We start from the raw sequence: 21,496 nt of genomic DNA, 5'->3' as shown, positions 1-21,496 counted from the left end.
TAAAGCCTTATTCGTAAAGCCCAGAGCTCTAGGGATTTTTGGAGGAAAAACTAAAAAAAAAAATGGACTTGCTACATTGGCTAAATTACTTAATTCATATGCACATTTTTATATTTCTAGTTATACCTAAAATATATAACCACCTGTTCAGCACAAAAAACCATGAGAGCACTTCTAGAGCATTTTTTCCAAGTTTAGAATCAGTATATCAGTATGAGTTTAGCTACTATACTAGTAATGAAAGTATGAATATTCTAGTGGCCATTTGGGCAGTTTGCTGAGGGAAATAAAAATTTGCATCACCTCCACTGGTCTCTCTGGCCTCCTCAGAATCACCAACTGGATCATTCCTCGTATGTTTCCTTCCATGGACATTGATCGCCTAAGTGTTTCCATAGCTTCATGGTTGGATTTTCCCAAAAGAGATTCCCCATTAACTGCAATCAGCTGGTCATTCATCCGCAGACGACCATCCTAGGGTGGAGGCAAGTAAAACAGTGTTATATAGAGAAAAGCATGGCGATGACATGTGACTGGTTCAGGGAAAAGTTCAAGTTTAAAATGAAAAAAAAAAAAAATCACCTGTTAGGAATGATTTATTTTCCACAGCAGAAAAAAAGGTTCTGGAGTTTATCAAATAGTCACGAATACTAAGAATAGAGAATTATGTGAAAATGCTTTTTAGAAATGTTAGAGTCCCGAACTGCAATAATTTAGACATATGTATAATGTCTCTTAAATTTTGGCAAATATGCTAGCTTAGCCTGATTCTGCCATTCACTCTGGCAGCGACCATGTTGCTGATTCAAGGAAAGGGGATTTGGAAGCAAAAAGAAGAGGTCCATGGCTTGAAAGGAAGGATTGCATTTGTAGGCACATAAAGATGTGGTGCTTAAATGCTGCCTGCATGCTTGAGAGCTGTAATGCATCTCTGGGATAGCGTTGCTGGCTTTATCGGATAGTGCTCAGAAACAGCAAAACAAAGCAAAGCAAAACAAAACAAAACACTCATGTAATTTTCTTTAACACAACCCAAAAGTTGTTAGTCTGCAAAAGAACACAGAAGCATGCAATGCAGGACCAATTTGCTACAATGTCTTCTGGCAGAAGCAGAAGTCTTGACAAAAGGCACTGTCTAGCCTTTGGGAAGGAGGCTCTGACTGATGAGGACTTTCACCTAGCATCTTCAGGAAGGAAGATCATACAGCACAGAGCCCAGGGAATTCTGGCATGTGGGCAGGAAGCCTGGTTTCTAGTCTCAATTACTGCTGGAAGCTTAGCAGCTAAACAAACTGAGATGCCAGATTCACCTACAAAAGAACTTGAAGGGATCCCCTCAACTGTACCTCCCTAACAGGCAGTCTGGAAGGAAGAATGCCTAAAGTATTGACAGTTTGATTAGGGCCATGTATTACACCTGTTATCCACTAGGATGGGACATTCTTGCTGTGAGACACAGATGCAATTTTAAGAATGTAATGATGCTGGCGTTTTTGCTAATATGTCTAACAGAAAAAAGAGTAGGTGTGTATGACCATTTTTCCATAGATTATCTCTAGTTCTCACAAAACTCTGGAAGTGGAGTAGATTAATGGTTTTACTCACATTTTGCAAATAAGGAAACCGAGGCAGGAAAGGGAATGTAATTTGCCCCAGGTCGCAAAAGCAAGTCTGAGATAACTGACTTTAAGTTCAGGTTTCAGGAACCTTGGCTCTTTTCAGTTTCTCTACTAGGGCTGCCTTTGTTATTTGCCTCTAGACTACAGTTGCACAACAGTAAAACAGGCAAGGGGAAGTATGAAAGGGTTTTTGCAGTTAGATGGATCTGGGATCCATGTTCAAAGGAAATGAAATGCAAAAGAAAAAAAAAAAAAGTCTCTCCAGAGTTTTTCTCCAGGATGAGAAAACCAGACATGCCATGAAAAAGAGGACTAACTGTACAGCTTTGGGAAAGAAATCCTGTGGACAAGTGGATAAACTTTGACTAATGTGGCGACAGATAGGTACAGCAAGCTCCTCTGCTGACAGCCGGGAAGCGGCGTGGTGATGAAAGCTGTTCTGGGGCATAGATGCCCTAGTGGAGATGCACTGCCCATGTCTCCTGCTGGAGAAAGTGTTGGCCCACAGATCGTGGAGGCTACCCAAAGGAGGACACATCTTCTTGGTGAAAGGGAGCTGAGATGGTAAGGCAATGGGAGTGATCGATAGAGAGGGGGGTCAAATTGAGCTGCCTCCATGGAGCCTAATGTCCTCGCTCTTCCTCTTGTTTTCCCACTCCACTTAACCTTTACCCTAATTTGGAGCAAATCTGGAAATGAGATTTACAGGAAAGGCCCAACCAGAAAGAAACCGCTTCACTTCTGTTATCCAGTATGGAGTGAAGGCTACATGAAGTGGGGGTAAAACACAAACAGCCACACTGCCTGTGTCAAGTGAAGTGAGACACTTCAGAGATTATTCTGCTCCACTGTGGCATTTGATGGAAGGAGGACTCAGGGCTGAGTCTTGCCAAGGCAGTTGGGAGGGTCACTAAAATTCTTTTTAGGAGGGCTGGACAGGGGTGTGTAGTTTTTTAAAAAGCAGAGGAAGCAGGAGGTTTGGATCAGGATCCTTGCTCTGTGAGCAGGAAATGAGGCCAAGTGCTGGATCTGGAGAAGTTTAGTCTTGGCAGAACACCTCATGCGCTATGAAAGGAGGAAGAAAAAGAGGAAGATTGAAACTTGATGGCTACTTTTAGAACTAAAGGAATGAAACCAGAGCAAGATCCTTCCTCGTAACCTCCTATGAACCTTCTCTGTGAAGCTTGGGGAAAGGTCTCAGTGAAGAGGTAAATAAGAGATAAAGGGATGGAAGAAAAACCTTTTTTTCTTTTTCTTTTGGTAAGATAATCTCTTACAAATACTAAGCACCCATTTTTGTTTTTAGCTACCTTCCGAGTCTTAAGCATGCAGAAGAACTAGGTTGAAGTACAACACGTCTGCTGTATCCCAGTTCAAAACAAAAAGGTGGGTCAGGTCACCCCAGCGTTCATATTTATCACGAGCCTCAGTGGGAAGCTGTGGGTGTGATAAAAATCCACATACTCTCCTTCTTCAGTTTAGCTGGTCTGTTGCTATTGGTTTTTGCTTTTCCTTTATAAGATAAATGATGGTTAATTGCATTAATGGTGATGCCAGTAAGCACCACATTGTCCTAACATTTAAAATGTAATCACAGAATTTAGAGCTGGAAGCGTCCTTAGAGATCATTTTGCCCAACCTCTTCCATTTATAGATAAATAATGTGATGCCCAAACCCAAAGAGGATGAAAAACCATTTATTGAACTCTTCTTAAGAGAAGGCACTTCCACATGTATTAGAACTTGCTCAGCTAGTTAAGATCAGTAGAGAACAAGTCCTGACTTCTCAGCACCGCCTATTCACTAACCAGTCTGTGGTCTACATAGATGACAATGATGAGTCCCTAAAGGCATAACACTCTGAGGAAAAAGACTTCTGTATCCTGAGAGGACAATATGCCACCAGATGTCACCTGGTGGAAAATCTTACATAAAAGCCAGAGTCAAATGATAGACGATGTAGAGTCAGGAGAATAGCCAGAGGGATAGCAGAGCAAGGAAATAAGTTGGAAGGGAGAGGAGGTAGGGAATATTCATCTATCTATCTACCTATCTATCTGTCTATCTATTTATTCATGCATTCCATGTCTAGTCTCTTTTTTCTTTTTTTTTTTGGACCACTCCCATGGCATGTGGAACTTCTTGGGCCAGGGATAGAATTCCAGCCACAGCAGTGACGGAACCACAGCACTAACCTGAACCACAGCCATGACAATGCCACCAGGGAACTCCCTATCCATGTCCAGTCTCTCTTTCTTTTCTTTTGATGGCTACAACACAGGATCAGAGCCACATTTGCGACCTATGCCATAGCTCACAGCAACGGCAGATTCTTAGTCCACTGAGTGAGGTGAGGGATCAAACCCACGTCCTCATGGACACTATGTTGGTTTCTTAACCTGCTGAGTCATAACGGAACTCCCTCCATGTTTAGTCTTAATCTAAAATGAAGTTGATTCAATGAAGAGCTCATTACTCAAGCTCTTCAGAGATTCCTCAAAATTGTGCATGCCTGTTCTGCTTTGGGATAATTTTTACCAAGAAAAGTTTTTTTATGGTTTCACTTTTTTCCATTAACATTATGCTTAAGTAAATACTTAGGTTTGAGAATGGAAACTTTCATCAACAAATTTTACATTAGTGAATTCAATTACCCAGGGATGTTACTCAGTAATTCTAGGATACTTATTTCATCATAATCTAGATCATTCTTACATTTGTTAAAGAGAAAACAAACAAACCAACCCTCCAGCTATGGACTGATGTATGTGTTTTCCTTACATTTATATGTTGAAATCCTAACACCCTACATGATGGTATTAGCAGGAGGGGCATTTGAAAGGTAAATCAGTGCCCTTATAAAAGAGGCCTGGGAGAGAGCAAGAAGACAGCTGTCTATCAACCAGGAAGAGGGCTCTCACCAGACACTGAATCCGCAGAGCCTTGATCTTGAACTTCAGCCTCCAGAACTGTGAGGGATACATTTCTGATGTTTAAAAGCTACCCGGGCTATCACATTCTGTTATACAGCCCAAACAAAGACACTTTCCTTCCTGCTTTACGGTCACCATCAGACCCCTAACCAAAACTACCGCAACTACACCCCTTACCTTTGGCAATCCCCATAACTAGCTCTATTCATTGTCAAGCCAAGAGGGAGTAATAAAGTTCCCAAAGAGGAAGAACAATGAGAAAAAGAGAAGGAGAACAGAATAAAGACAGAAAATGCCTCTGCCAGGGCACATTAGGACAAATAAAACATGGTCTGAGATTTAGGTCTTCTCCATGTCCTGGGGTGGCTTCAAATCTCACCAGCCTTAACCTGGTTCTAATGCAGGAGGAAGAGTGGACCAGGAAACAAGATGTTGGAGTATTAAATCTCCCTTTTACTGAACACTTGATATAGGCCAAGACTTGGTCAAATATTTTCCATATAGTCTCATTTATTTCTCACAACCACCCTGAGAGATGTACAAATGGAAGCTAAAACACCCTACTCCCCAATATTTAAGAGATGTACAAATGGAGGCCAAGAAAAATGAACTGACTTGTCAAAGAATGCTGTCATGGCTAGGTCTACCTGTCTGAGGCGGATATGTACCCATTGTGCTTATGCTGTACTAACTTTTTTTTTTCCTTTTTAGACACTCACCTGCAGCATACAGAAGTTCCCAGGCCAGGGGTCGAATTTGGAGCTGTAGCTGCTGACCTATGCTACAGCCACAGGAACACAGGATCTGAGCCTCATCTGTGACCAGAGCTCCTTAACCCAATGAGAAAGGCCTGCATCCTCATGGATACTAATCTGGCTTATAACCCGCTAAGACACAATGGGAACTTCACTATACTCTTTCTAGAATAAGAGTTCTAGAGGCAATTAAAGGCACTATAATGATTAACGAATATAATTATTTAATGAGTTTCTACTGTGTTGTCATTGTGTAAAACTTTCCCTATGTGCTAGACAACTGAATCCTTACAATGACCCTATACACTTGCTCCCCTTTTACAAAAGAAGAACCCAAGGATCAGGCAAGTTAAGTGCATTGTTACAAGTCACATGTCTAAGAGCAAATCTGAGCTAGGTCTGGGTCACTTGCTAAAGTCTATATAGTGATTCTTGACCTTTATGGGCTCTTCTTAGACTCTTTTAAGAATCTAATAAAGGCTATAGATTCTCACCTTTTCAAAATAAATATTTACATGATAGTTTCTCCATAGCTGCATGTTTGGACCAGGTAATTCTTTGTAATGAGGAAGAATTCTGTAGGATCATCATGCACTTTGTAGGATGTTTCATGTGCCCACTGAAGCATATTCATGATGTCTGGGGGGTCCAATGACCTCCTAGTTCAGCCTCTGCTGTGGCTCTGCCATGATTATCGGTGACAGTGCATAACTTAATCCAACTCTTTGGGCCAATTCTTTATAAGGCCTGGTTACATCTAAGGTTCTAACAAACACAGAGGGAAGAGAAGGAAACCACTACAAGACATGAGTCAAGCATGAAGGAGTGGGCTGGCCAACTCAGGGGTAGCTGGCTGGGGCCCAAGGCTAGTCTGCATTAGGCCAGGGTGTTGAGAGGATTAATCACAACCAGATGTTGGCTCCTGCCCCTGCCTGTTTCTAACAGGGCCTTTGGTGAAGCCTCCTGGGATGTCATCGATACTCAGTGTCCAAACCCCAAAGCTTGACTTGGGACTACAGAGCAGCACTTCCCTGGACCGGGCTGAGACTCTAGGCAAGATGGCACCCGACTAAAGGAAAGGACTGTCCTGAGCAAATCTTCCTCAAGGGCCTAAAATCACTCCAGAACAACATCTGCTTACCGTAGTTTTTGAAAAAAAAAATAATAAAATAAAAAAAATTCCAACTTTGAAAGAGACTTGTATTCCAGATTGAAATCCTTTAACTTCATTTTCGAACACTAGCAATGAAAGGAAAAGAATAAATCTAGATTTTAAAGTACTGCTGTTAAAACCAAGAAAGGGAAGAAAGAGGAGAAGCATGTAAGTTCTTGTCTTGAAGGACACCTACTCACATTAGTCAATGTTTCACATCACTTGTCATAGTTTCCACCAATATGAATGGCGCCATTCTTGCCAAATAAGAACGCTATTTTCCAGAAACAGTAAATTGCACTCTGGTGGACACACCGTGGTGACTTGGCCTGCATGTTTCCTCCTCTCTAAATTTCTCTTTGCCTTCCTGCTCATCTGTTGAACAACTGTCTTCCAAATTAGCAACTGCTTCCCATTCACACGGGCAGAATTAATTTATTAATTTTTCTTCACAGGCAGAATGAATTGCTCCATCTCAACACCCATAACACTTTTAAATTTGTCTATCATAGTCCTTTTCATATTAGACTTGTTTATGTATTTATTTTGCTACCAGCTTCCTTTGTTGTGGAATGATTCTTTTTCAGTTTTCTGTCTCCAGTCTATGCTATATGTGTAACTCATTGTTGCTGTTCAAGAAGTGCTTGCTCCACTGAATCACTTGAAACATCTTTCACTCAGGTACTTTGGACCTGGTTTAAGTTTCATCTACAATGGACTAAATCTGTAAATTTATAGACTGTAACTGGGAGAGATTTGTGAGCCCAGGCTGGCTTGGATATGCTGGCAAATGCTCAGAGAAACGTTATAATTCTAAAAGTGAAGCTTGATTACTCTCTGTGTACTGGCTCAATATCCACTTGTTCAGCTCTCGTAAAATTTTAAATTTATCTAATTTAGTGATGATCTTAAGAATATCACTCCATTTCTATGTAGCAAACCAGTGAAGTTCCAGCAATGTACCATTTACTCAGCATCTGTGGCATATGGGACTTTTTAAAAATTAAAGATAACTAAAGAGTATTTTTAGAGCATCATAATATATATATATATATATATATATAACCCAAACTATTCTGATATAATAATAATGATAATAAAATGCTTATTTTTTTTTCCTTTTTAAAAACTTCCTGGAAACATATGAGGCATAAATACATATATTTCAACTACGGCCTCTACTATAGTCATTAGTGAATCTTATTTCCTCAGCAAGAAGTTTTAGAAGCACTGACAAGATTATCAGAAACATTCCTTGGCCATTTTGTAGCAACAGCACTCTGCTCCTGTTTTACACTTTTTCTATTTCCTGTCCTTTCAGTTTCCTCTCCATCCCTTCCTATCTCCTTCCTGATTTTCTGTTTTTAGTTTACTTTGACCTAGCAACTGGGTAATAAAAAAACTTATTAAAGTGTATGTGCTATATGAATCAAGAAGATTTTGCATGAAGGCATAACTAGATTGGAATCTCAGAGGCCTTTTTAACTCAATGAAAGGATCTTATTTGCTCACTTAAAATAAAAACAAGTTGTTGTGGCTTTGGTGTAGGCAAGCAGTGACAGCTCCAATTCAACCCCTAGCCTGGGAGCCTCCATATACCACAGGTGCAGCCCCCAAAAGGCCCTTCCCCCCCCCAAAAAAAAGGGAACTGTGCTCTTGTTTGTGCTAAGATTGCTAATAGCCTGGCCACTAAAAAATAAAAATAAAAATGGACCCAGAGCAGAAAGCCTAGAAGAAGTCTCTGACAACATTATGAGTTCAATATCTCCTATAAACACTCATAACAAAGGTGAATAAAGTTTTTTAGGTGAAAGGTACCATTTTCAGAGTCAAAGTATCATAACTGAATTGTTAATTTTGTATCATGATAAAATCAACTTTTGTAGATTATAATTTATTTTTTGATAGGTCTACCAATTCTTATATTTTTCAAGCCTACTGAGACAATAATGATGTTCAAAGTACATATCAAAGTGATGCAGAGTACTAAAATCTTATTCAGCACGACATAAATCTATTTCTTATTCGTATTGCCATGCATAAAACAAAAACGTGAAAGTGCTTAAAAATGGGCCAGGAAAACAATGATTGCTGCTAGTATTGTGGCATTTTAAAAGTAATGCTATACCACATCTTTACAAAATAATTGCTATTGCAGAAAACCTGTAAATAGTATGCCTGATTATGTTAATAACATACACTAACATTTTTGGCTTTTTTTCTAAAAAAAAGAAATTGATTTAAAATATTTGGCATGTCCTAGTTGATCATTTTTTCATGTTAATAATTTAATTTCTTTAGTTAGTTATTGTGTTTCTTTAGTTAGTCATGCAGGTAGTATTTTTATGTAAAATTTTTATTGGGTATATAGCGGTGGTGAATTTTTCCAGGCAGAGTTCCTGCTTTCATTTGTTCACAGAACATCACATTTTTGTGGTTAGGATGAAATGTTAGTGTTTGGCTTCTAAGAGTTGAGGATTTGCAGTGAAGCTGTTTACACACCCAGACGGTACAGTCCTTTTGTCAGAAGTAAAACCTGAAAGACATGACTACTGGTAATGATCTTTACAGTTCTCCACCAGCAGAAAACATTATCAATTAAAAAAAAAATGCTAGTTGAAGAAATCGTTTAACATCTGTGTTCCTTAAAATGCTGTCCCTTTTATCTTCCTTTGGATTCATTAATTATAGATCTACCACATGATTTATAGATACCAGCAGAAGTGGAGGTGGGAATTACGATAGGTACTCCTACCAGACTTCTGCTGAGTAGCTTGGATGTCATTAAATGTTCCATATTATGACGATACACAGTGATTCAGGATCAAGGACCATGTTCCTGGAAATTCTGAGACTGTGTATATTCTCTCCCCACATTCATACTTTAGTCATTTTAAAATAGGGGGGTTGCTCGTATTAGATAAAACCTTTTTTCTAACCCACTATGAAATGATATAGATCATGCAATACTGCATCTCTGAGGTTATATTCCAAATTTGCCAAGCACACAGAATCAAATTACTTAAATTATGTCTATTTCATATTCTGAGTGCATACATTTGCAATTAGCTATGTCAGGCATTTTTCTTTCATTTAATTTCATCATCATCAAGTAGTATTTATTAAGCACAAACCTGGCTAATTAATTTTCCAGAGAATAACAGTATTCTTAAATTTATTCCATTAAGAACCCTTAAGTAATCTACCTGATATATGATATTTTTCCCTTAGTAAAAATCGCCTTTAAATTTTAATTTTTACATTATTGTTTCAAGGTTTCAACAGAACACATTCTACTTCCAAAGTGAGTATATTCAAATAAAAGATGTCATTCAGAATTAGTATAACAGACTCCAAGGAGTTTTCATTTTTACTATACAGCATGTTAATATTATACCTTAATTTTTAAATATATCATTATTCTATTTATAGATTTGTAAAAGTGGTTCATTTTTAAGGTGGAAAATGAAGGAAAATAAGCAGTTAAGTTAGTAGAGTCAACAGATGTAAAAAATACATTTTCTCTAAAAAACAGTTAATAGAGCACAACAAAAGCAAAGCAAAAGAAAGCCACTGGTCTCAAAATTCAAAATGCTTAGCAGATGAGGATGAAATTATGTGAGGTCTTCAAACTGATCATCTAGACTTTATGTGTGCTTCCATGGACAAAGGAAAAGCTCATTTTTATGTAGATTTGGGGAAAGGAGAATGTTTTTCTCAAGTTACTATTTTTTTCTCGCTGCAAAAAAGACAGTATTTCGTTTCATTTACCAGTAACAATAACAACACTTTGAATTCCAATCATACAAATGAAATTTTAGGAAAGCATCTTCTTGAAATCCTCATTTCCTTCCACTTATAGTTCTCGGGTCATGAGAAGTTAACATATATGTGTGTATCTTGTATAATTTGGTTCTGGAAGCAATTCCAGTCTGGGGCAAATGCCCAGGCAAAATGACAGAAACAAAAACAAAACTACAAACATGCAATGCATGCTATTATTTAAGCAAATCAGCATCAATACTCCAAGTCACATTTGGCTGTGTTGGCCAGTGGTCACTTTGTCCATGAAAAAGCAGAGCTCCAAGGAATGTGTCAGAGGGATCTACAGAGGTCTCTGGAGCCAGAACGCGTCATTGCTGTGGCCTGACAATAGCAGAGAAGAGGGTCTGGGCTTTACTTCTGACATGCAGACTGGAATTGAAATATTAAAATGAGATTAAACATTTGAATAATTCTGAAGAGAGTAAAAATATTGTTTGGTTTGCCCTTAGAGAGGGGGAGGTCTTCACCTCCAAGTGGGAATTCTAGGGCAGCTGGATGTTCTTATTTTCAAATAAAGGTTTACAACTCTATTAGAAATGACTCAAATAAGAGAAGAAATGATAGAAAACAGCAGCCAGAGAGGTAAAGGGTGGAAAAAAAAAAAAAAAAAAAAAAGGAGGCCCTCAATTATAGTCACAGTCATGCAGGGGTTTTACATCTGGTTAGAAGTAGCCTATCTTTGTTTACACCAGCAGAAGCCCCCAGGAGATTACAGCACACAGAATTCACAGGAAGAATTTGGTCATACTTTTCAAAGCAGTTTAGTTTTCAAAAAAAATCCACCTTCCCTAAAGGGAAAAACACCTTGAGAACCAATTAGCGGTATGAAGGTCCAGGAGAGAAAAAAGAGTGTGTTCTGGTAGAAAGATTATTTTGTTGATTTCAGGTAAAAACCTTGGGCCAGATGCTAAAGTGGACTTTCCCCTGTGTTTAGCTCTCCTCTGCCCCAGGGACAATGCAGTCTGCTACGTCTATATCTCCTGAACAGGGACAGGAACAAAGTCTCAAAACAATTTTTGTAAGACCTCATCCTGAATCACAGAACAGGTGGCAATTTTCTGAGGAGTAATGGTAGATTATGAGGAGAAGAGCAGAAAGAATGGAAAAACACTCTTCTGTTTCCTGGTGAGTCAGATTTCTTATGAACAAGGCTTAAGCCTCTCCCCTCTACACTGAAGAAAGTAAACAAGACAAATGGATATTAAACATTCACAATGAGACCAAATTCATGACTGATGCCTCTTACTATTTAAGATCAGCCATAAATATGCTGTCCAGTAGTTTTTAATGGTATGATTGTCTGACTCAGCACACCCTTGTCAGGAGAGAAATTTACATAAATGGAAAGTGAAATCTTTCTGCAAGAAATAGGACTGGTAGAAACTGCTTAGGTAAGAAGATGCTCACTTATACAAACATGGATATACAGATTAAACCTGCTCTCCAATACCTGCGGGAGCTTAAGTTATTGCCCATAAAAAAGCTAAGATGTTTGCTTTTAATTTCCCCAAATTCATTTCAGTTTCAATTTCACTTGGAATAAATCCTGCAAATAGAGCCATCACTAGGAATAAGAAGAATAATGTTAAGTTGGTATCCACAAATATGACCAAGACTCACCCTCAGACATGGCACTTGTTTAGATGGCTTGGCTAAGGCTGACAAGTATTGTATGAGACAGCTCCAGGACAACAGCCCTGATCTCTAGAAATATGAATAGATGAGATAAAGAATGTTCATTGCAGGATGGCATAGCACAGACTCTGAAATCAGACTGCCCTGGTTCAAATCTTAGTTTAAGCAATTCTTGGCTTTTAACCATAGGAGAGGCACTAACCATTGAAATCTGCAATTTGTCTATAGCCATACCACCCTGAACATGTCCAGTCTCATCTGAAATCTGCAATTTCCCTTTGATTAAATGGCATGATAATATCTAGTGTGAATGTGAAGAATAAAATTAGAGAATTTACCTAAAATACTTATCATAGGGTCCAGCTTATGCCAAGCATGAAACAGGAGGAATGCTAATTGATGTTGATGTTGATATTATTTCTACCATTTCCCTTCAGCTCCTGCTTTTGCATTTCTGAGCCTGATTGGAGAGTTTGACAGAACACATGATTGGCCCCAATTCTTCACTCTTTTCTACCTATACCTTTGCCAAAGTCTCACCGTGGGTAGACTGTGTTTCCCTACTCCTCGCCTTGACCTTGGATTCAGCCATAGGATGCACTTCTGCCACTAGTATGTGTTAGGAGTGACAGTGTGCCAGTTTAGAGCCCAGAAGTTTAGAGGCTTCATCCATTTGACACCAACTAGCCTGATGGTCCAAGGCACAGCTGAAGTATGTGGAACACACACAGACCTGAATATTGACAAGGTTGTAGAGACACTCCAGCCTGAACCAGAGCCCCTCCATCTACTCTGCAGAGCCAGGAGGGGAAACAAAGGCTCATAGATGTATGATACTGAAATTTTGTCAGTTACTTATTATGCAACAAAAGCTAACTGATCTAAGGAGTGCATTAAAGAGCTGTCTATCCACAATGCATTTCTTATTTCCCGAAGAAAAAGACATTAGCTCAGTGTCTAGTCTGAAGCAAAAGCGGAATGATAAATGTGAGATGACAAATGCTTCAACAAATTCAAGATCTTAGGACTGGGCTTGGTCGGGGGGCTGTGGCTCCTGTAAGTGTAACTACACCTCCCTGGTTTGAGTGGACAGGGCACACATGGTTAATAATCAAAATTACTTTTATATTTATTTATTTTCTGCTTTTTAGGGCCACGCCTGGGGCATATGGAAGTTCCCAGGCTAGGCATGCAGTCGGAGCTGCAGCTGCTGGCCTACACCATAGCCACAGCAATGCAGGATCCTTAACTCACCAAACAAGGCCAGGGGTCGAATCTGTGTCCTCGTGGATACGAGTTGGGTTCATTACTACTGAGCCACAATGGGAACCCCCAAGATTATTTTTAAGTGGCTAGCATTTATTCAGAGTTATACACACAGTGCTAGGCATTTTACATCTATTTTCTTTTTGTCCCCATAAAAGCACCAGGAGGTAGGCACTACTCATTTTATATATGAGTAAACTGTGGCATATTGAGGATAAGTAACTTGTGTACATTCAAGAGGGAGAGTAGTTAAGGCAGGATTCAAACTCAGAAAGTCTCACTGCAGGGTAAGGATGGTGAGGACAGTTGATGATATGTACAAATGAATTTCCCCCCTCTCTGTAATCACTTCACTGTTATAATCACATGGTACATATTACTTTATTTGATCCCTAGAGCCGTATTAGGTACTAGGTGTTATTATTCATGGTGTGCCAGTTGGAACACATGATGGTGGAGTTGCATCTGAACCCAGGAAAATCTAGTTAACCATTATATTATGTTAATAGCTATGATCATATTGCCCACCCCAGTGTGAAAGGGCCGAATCATGTTCTCTTTTTATCTGGAAATATATAAGCTTCTCCAAGTTCAAAGGCAAATATGCATTCCTGGCACCATGGTTATTTTCCAGTGTTTAAAATGTGATAAATGACCTTTAATTTCTGCTATAGTCACTCTCAGGTTCCACTGAGCTTTCATTCTCACAAGCACAAGAAGCACTGTTTCTTATTTGCTGCCTTGATGTCGACTTGCTATTAGTTTTGCTTTTCCGATTGTGTATTTTTAGAATCAATTTTGTTAGGTTAAAAATTCAGAGGAATCCTAACAGTAACAAAAGTAAAGAAAGAAAGAATACTAACCATGCTGGGTCCTTAAAACTATTTCTAAGACGTGAAATTAACCACTTAAAGTATGAAAACAAACAGTTGCCCAGATCTGTTCACACATCCATTTCCTGCATCTGGCAGGAAAGCCCAAGTGGTCTCAAGTCTTCACACACTTTCTCCATCCAGTCCCCAAGCACAACAGCTACATCCCTCCATGTCTTCAAACTTATGTACAAAACATCATTCTGACCCACCTTAAAAGCAGCACCTCCATGGATGATGGATTTGATAAAAATCCCCAAGTCTGTTCCAGTTTCTCGAGACTTGTTCCCCTTCAGGCTCACCCCAAGACCAGCAGAACCAGAATCATTTAGGGGGATCTCGAAGGTAAGCTGCTCAGTTGTCTCCAGGGAGAGCGCATAGCAGTCAGGTTCTCCTTTCTGTTGGGGAAACACACACAGAAAGAAGGATGGGGAAAAAGAAGATGAATATTTGCGCACTCAGATGGGCCAACATAGGTGCAATTGGCAAGGTGGGAATGATGGGACCTCTAACAGATATAATCCTGTTTTGGGTGGGCAAAGCCTGGTCTTCCCTCTCTGCAGGGGGCCACGACCACATCCATGGAGGTGGTGGGGGCTTGATTCTTGAGAATAGTATTTGGTGATGATCCACAGAGAGGACCCTTTGGCAAGGCAGGCACAGTATTTGAAACATTCCATAAGTATTTGAAAATTCAGCAGAATATTCTCAATAATCAAGAGACTGGACATTGCTTACGGAATCTTAGGTACAGAAAAAACCTTACAGATAACATGATCTCAACACCTTCATTTTACAGAAGAAATAGATCTTAGTATAGAAACGTCCTAAAATTGGGGGCAATGTTTGACTTATAATTTAAGACATATCCTTTACCATGGAAGCAATGCTATTGATAAAGACAATAGGATACAGAGCACAGAAAAAATTAAATATTGATTTTTACAAGATATCACAAAATTAAGTTTCATTTTGCCAAAACTCATGCCTTATGCTTGCTTCTTTGGGTAGTGTAACTCACTGGCAATTGTTTTTGAACCTAAGCAAAAAGGATAATGCACAACAAATCTTCATGTCCTCTTTGACAAATGACACATAGCCACAAGCATAGCTGTTCTAAAAAAATATAGAGTATGGCAGCAAAAGGCATAATTAGGGTTCACATCTCCAGGGGGAAGCCTGTGGTTAGTCACATTTGGTCCCCAGGATTTCAAATACACAGTAGTGGGATAGAAACGTGCTGGCCACCTGCTAAAATGTATCAGTGCCCCTTCTGCATCCTTCTCAAGCTGGCAGAAATGTGAAACTCTGCCCCACTGTTTAACTGAAAAATTTGAAAATGAGATAGCCCTGGAAACCATCAACTCACTCGAGGTCGGAAGTTCCTTCCTCTCTGTAATTACATCTAGAGACTCTCATCTTAAGGTCACTTGGAGGGATGCTTATGTAAAATTATGTATTTTTAAAATTACTGTGAATGTCTGAATGTCAGTCACAAAATAACAACTATAAAATCAGAAGCAGCAAAGAACCCACAATTAAAACAGGATTAAGAGGTCTGATCATAGCCAGATCCCCTGACATGGCATCTTAACTCCTCCCCAAAGAGAGAAAGCCCATGCCTAGCTTTAGAGAAATAGTTCCTTCATTTCATTTCACTGTAAATGAAGTTAGCTGTAAAGATTTTGACAATGGGTAGTTTCAAAGAAATGAAACTTTATTGCTTAATTTAATAAACCTATTACAGGTAAGCTCTTTTAACTAACTCATTATATTACTATCTAAGAAACAAATCCCATTATTTGATACAAACTGGCTGTCTTTTTTTGTCCATTGGAAAGCCAGAGTTAAATACTAAATACAAATTATCAGCCTTTACTTTTGCCTTCCAAAATGCCCAGTTTAGAATCCATAACATTTCAAAATCGTTTGTTTCCAGGTCTCTCTGGGATTTGGTTAATTTCACTCTAATCAAGTTCCATTGAATTAGAGTGTAAATTAAAGAATGGTTCTTCTCACGAGAAGTTTGTGAACATCATTTAGAGAAAAACTAGAAAGCTTTTCTAGCTTTTTATCTGCCAGAGACAATGTGACATCAGGACAAGTTTTGCCTGAGTAATACCTTCAAACCCCTTTATTCTATAATCGATTTTCTTTCGGCAATTGTGTTTAATTCCCAATAAAACTAGTAACCACTATACTAACACCTTTCATTTGTTATATAAATGGTGAAAACGAAATAGAAATTAGATAGTGTTATGGTTATCTCTTCATTTGAAACTTAATTTATCCTTTTTAAGTCCTTGATAACTAAGATCTGAAAATGTAGCAGCAATAACAAACTAGCAGCGCCCAGTGTTGGAGTGGTTTTGTGCCAAGTGCTTTACACATGGCAATACACATACTGTCCACCCCAGCATCACGAGGTTTATTACGATGCCCAGTTTGCAGATGAGGAAACTGAGATACACAACAGATAAATACCATGCTTACAGTCCCTGAGACTTCTCAGCATTGGAGCTTTGCACGGCACAGGCACTGTGGTTCCTGTGATAGATTCTTAACTGCTGTGCTATTTCTCAGCTTCTGTGGGCCACTGTAACTTAACCTAGCCACAAGAAATTCCAAGACAGATTCCTACAATGACAGTAACATGCCATTTGGTGTCACACTCTCCACCCAACTATACTTATGTTTTATATCTTTCTTATACTGTACCAGGCTCAAGTCGTAATTAGTGGTCTCTAATAATAGCAAACTTCCCAATAGTGAAGGAAGCCATTACAGTAGTTAATACAGCCATTTCCTCTATTAGAATTAAATGTCCCTTTACCTAATGTCACACACACACACAAAAATCAATATGCTGAATGGTCCCTCTGATAACTTTGGCTCAACTAACACTTCTGAAAATTAGACTCAAATATTACCATACGAAATTTTGTAGATATTTATATACATGCCATGTTTGTGCCTTTTTAGTAAGAATCAGAATATTTTTTAAGATTAAACAATTTAATATTTTTCACATATTCTTTATATTTTTAGCAGTCATACCTAGAGGCATCCATGATTATTAGTTACATTTTTCCAAAAACATTTAAAAAATTTCAAGAAAAAAATATACAAGTAAAAATCCTACAAATATTAGTAGTTTTAAATTTTTATAAATATATCAAGCTATATGCATTACTCACATTAGGTTTTTAATAGCTATACAAATAAATATTCAGATTATATCATATACATATACCACATTTTATTTAGTTTTGGATATTTTATATTGCTTTAATTTTTTACTATTTCAAACAATGCTGCAATAAACAATGTTTCATATAATTCCTAGTATTCAAGTGAGGGTGATTCTACATAGTATATACCTAATGGTGTAATCCCTCTGTTAAAGGTTATGCCAGGGTTCCCATCATGGTTCAGCAGAAATGAATCTGACTAGGAACGGGGAGGTTTTGGGTTTGATCCCTGGCTACTCAGTGAGTTAAGGAGCTGGCGTTGCCGTGAGCTGTGGTGTAGGCTGGCAGCTGTAGCTCCGATTAAACCCCTAGCCTGGGAATCTCCATATGCGGCAGGTTCGGCCCTAAAAAAAAAAAAAAGAAAAAGAAAAAAAAAAAAGGATATGCCCATTTACAATTACAAAAATTGATACTGCAAATTTTTTCTATGGGGTAATTATATTGATTTATACTCCCACCAAATTATATAAAATAGTGTTGACACAAAGACTTTTAATCACATGAGAATTTCACATCATATTAAGCATAAAAGCTTATGTATACAGTAGGTTTCAATATGTAACATATACTCTATAAACATATTCAGATTCCTACTCATCTACCTACATCCTGCCTGGCCTCCTGCCCTCCCCTTCCCAATCTATTTATATAGAAAAAAACATGATTATCTGCTACTATAATATGGACTATTGCTGCTTGCTTTATAATTGTTTTTGTTTTCCAAACATTTCCTAATCCTTATACAATGATGTTTTTAAAAGGCATTTATGAATATAAAAGGACCATTTGCTATATTATTGTACTGCCAAATAGAGAGATGGTAAACACATTTCTATAATGACACACATACACATTGACACACACACACATACACACATATCTAATATCATGTATACTAGACATAATATTTATACACCCTATGGTAGTATTTATCTATGTGTATTCTTTAACACTGTACACAATACATTACATGTATATATGTTCTATAAACATGGGTGCATGTGTGTGATAGTGGCTCCTCTTAGAATCACCATGCCCTTCATGTTGGTAAATCCGATAGTCAATTATCAGCTTTCACCTTACTTGGTCTGCAGTAGCATGGCACTCGATTTATCACTGCTTCCTACAACTCCTCCTTCTCTTGGTTCCAGGATACCACTCTTCAGTGTTTATCGCCTACTTCACTGTCTACTCCCTTCCAATCCCCTTTGCCGATGCTTCCTCATCTCACCAATCCCTAAATACTGGTGTCCCAAGAGTTAATCATCTGATCTTTTCTCGTCTCTCCATTCTCACTTTCTAAGTTACATCATCTAACTCCTGCCCCCAATCCTTGGCATCACCTCTTCCCTCTGATTTGCATGTTGCTCCCTCGCAATCCTGCAGACCTCCTTCCCTCATTTCCTTTGATTCTGCGTTCAAATGCCAATTTATCAGTAAGGTCTTCCCCCATTCTACAATCATTCAATTTGAAATTGTTTTAAGGCCCTCCCAATACCCCTCTATCCATGTCCATTATCCTGATCTGCTTTTTCTCTGTAGCATTTATCATGTACTATATACTTGCTTGCTTACTTTTTTAAAGGTATCTGTTGAATGCAGGAACTTTTATTATTTTAAATTAATTATTTTTATTTTTATTTTTTATTTTTTTAAGGTTGCACTTGTGGCATATGGAAGTTCCCAGGCTAGGGGTGAAATCAGAACTGTAACTGCTGGCCTATGCCACAGCGACAGCAATGCCAGATCCAAGACACACCTGTGACACCGCAGCTTGCGGCAACACCAGATGCTTAACCCACTGAGTGAGGCCAATTGAACCCGCATCCTCATAGATGGGTTCTTAACCCGCTGAGACACAATGGGAACCCCCTTGAATGCAGGAACTTTTACATTGTTCTGGATTTTTTTTTCCCATCAACATACCACTGGTGCTTAAAATAGTGCCAGGCTAAAAACTTGGCACTGGATAAATATTTGATGAATGAGGAAATATATATGAGTAAGTGTCCAATAGTACATACTTGTGTATATGTATATATGTGTACCTGTGAATGTGAATTTGTGAGATTTTGTGTGTGTGTGTGTGTGTGTGTATACACAAACGAATAAACTATTGGCACCACAGTTGGTTCCTTCTCTTCCAATTTTCATTAAATTAAATGTTTATACAAATTAATTTTACAGTAAAAATAACTATAAAAAGCATAAAGTATCATACCTATGGGAAAGCTTAGAAGTGACCTAGTTTAATTTCCCTTTTCACACCATACGTCCTAATTTTAGGAGAGATAATACAGCTCAACTTCAACATCAAATTCTCAATGAAGGCACCAATATGTGTCACAGCTACTGATCTGTGATGGACATTGGACTGTTGATGATGTAAAATTGCATCATGTGCCTCAAATTATAAGTAAACATTGCAAACAGCAATATTCATGGCATACTCCATCAAGTTTGGTAAGCACTGTGACCAATGACCCAGAGCTACATTAATTATCTACCTATTGTTTTACTGATCCATGCATATACATATAAGTATGAACACACACATATGCAAACAAAAGTTTCATGAGATAACACTTACGCAGAAGGCAACGCATTCTAATATTTTTATGCTATTTTTTAAAAATGTGTCACAACCCACTATATTGATTTCACAATCCAATAATGAAGCATTGTTTTCAATTTGGAATGCACTGCAATAATGAATATATACAAAATTATTTTTATTAAATCAAAAAGGAAATGCAAAACTAAATGGTGAGTAAAATGTTAACTGAATTTTCTTTCCTAATTTTTATAAACTAATTTAACACTTTACCCTATGCACTCCTGGCCTTAACTAACCTTTATTCTTATTTAGACAAACTTTCTTAAAGTTTTTACAGATGTTATTCTGTTATTGTCACCATATATATATATGTCACCACATATATATATATATACACACACACACACATACTTCCCTTCTCCTTCCCATTCAGTTATTTCTTTTCCTATTTCTCCATTCTCTCATTTTGTTCCCTGAAATAATGAATAACCTCTATTTCTTAGCATAATGATTAACCTCTCACAGTTGAAATTCAGATATGAGACTGGCCCATTCTGGCCTGAGTGACAAGAGTTAATCAACAAAGTTTTGCAAACAAACCAGATGCATGGAACAAATTTTCATCGAGAATCTACTATGTATCAACACTGTAATGTTGGCAACACAGAAGATAGTTGGCAACACAGAATATAGTTGGCAAAAAATTACTGAACAACATGGGAGGGCCTTTCTGTTTCATTCACAGTATAATCTATGGGAAGGAACAGAATTTAAGAATGGGTGAGAGGAAACAAAGGTATTTACATAGTAGCACCTTGTCAAATACACAATTTTTATCAAACAAACATCAAAAATAATTACTTGGCGTGGGAGGAGGAAAGAGAGGCAGGAAGATGGATGACCAAGAAGGAAGGCATCCATAGTATTAGCTTAAGAGTTCCAAAGGGCGCCATCTCTGGAAGCACAAATGTTCTTGTATTGCAAAGCAGTGCAAGTAGTAATAACCCAGCCTTTCAAAGCCCAGGGGAATTCACCAGTCAACAGGGCCAATATTCAATTTCCCAGAAGCCCAGGTCAGACCTGAAAGCATCCATGCTAAACCTTTTATGGCCCTCATTTCATTAAATGCTATGTGCTCTTGGCTCAGCACGAACAAGTTCTGGATGTCTTTGCCTCGCCTCTCAAATGTGTAATTAGTCTGTGTTGTGAGCAGCTTACTTTATGCAAGAGTTATGTTTTACATGCAATCATTTTGTCAATTACCAAAACTCAAACAAAAGAGCTTTAAGGCAAAAAAAAAAAAAAAGAATACTTAAAAAAATAAAATAAAATAAAGCAGAAGCCATACCTGGCAATTCTGCCAGGATATTAAACCACTGTTAACTTTTGCCTAAATAAATTCTAAGGAATTTAAGGTGATGGAACGTTTGTTATAGTTAAATAAATTTTCATAACAATGAAAGGATAAGACACCTGAAAGACACTTAGTTTTCTGAAATTTTTTTATCTTCTGAAAAACCATGGGTAGCTATTATAAACATGAAAGGTTTTTGGCCAGTTGGATTATATAAAATTCCACATATGAATATTGCCCTGGAGTGGGGATCAGAGATTCATTCCAATAGCTGGG

General features: G+C 38.1%; 1 protein-coding gene across 1 annotated transcript in view; it reads right to left on the bottom strand.

Moving 5' to 3' along the window:
• The window catches only part of PARD3B (par-3 family cell polarity regulator beta), a 1,037,082-nt gene that overhangs the window by 427,921 nt on the left and 587,665 nt on the right, over positions 1-21,496 (bottom strand). Inside the window, exons 11-12 of the mRNA XM_047773303.1 lie at positions 14,271-14,456; positions 304-474 (exon numbers count right to left, since the gene is read on the bottom strand). Coding sequence (XP_047629259.1) covers positions 304-474; positions 14,271-14,456 — 357 coding nt within the window. The remainder of the gene's footprint in view (positions 1-303; positions 475-14,270; positions 14,457-21,496) is intronic.

Source organism: Phacochoerus africanus, chromosome 3, assembly GCF_016906955.1.
Source record: "Phacochoerus africanus isolate WHEZ1 chromosome 3, ROS_Pafr_v1, whole genome shotgun sequence".
Classification (NCBI taxonomy): domain Eukaryota; kingdom Metazoa; phylum Chordata; class Mammalia; order Artiodactyla; family Suidae; genus Phacochoerus; species Phacochoerus africanus.
The sequence above is the reverse complement of the archived record's forward strand: the minus strand, read 5'-3'. Positions and strand labels throughout refer to the sequence as shown.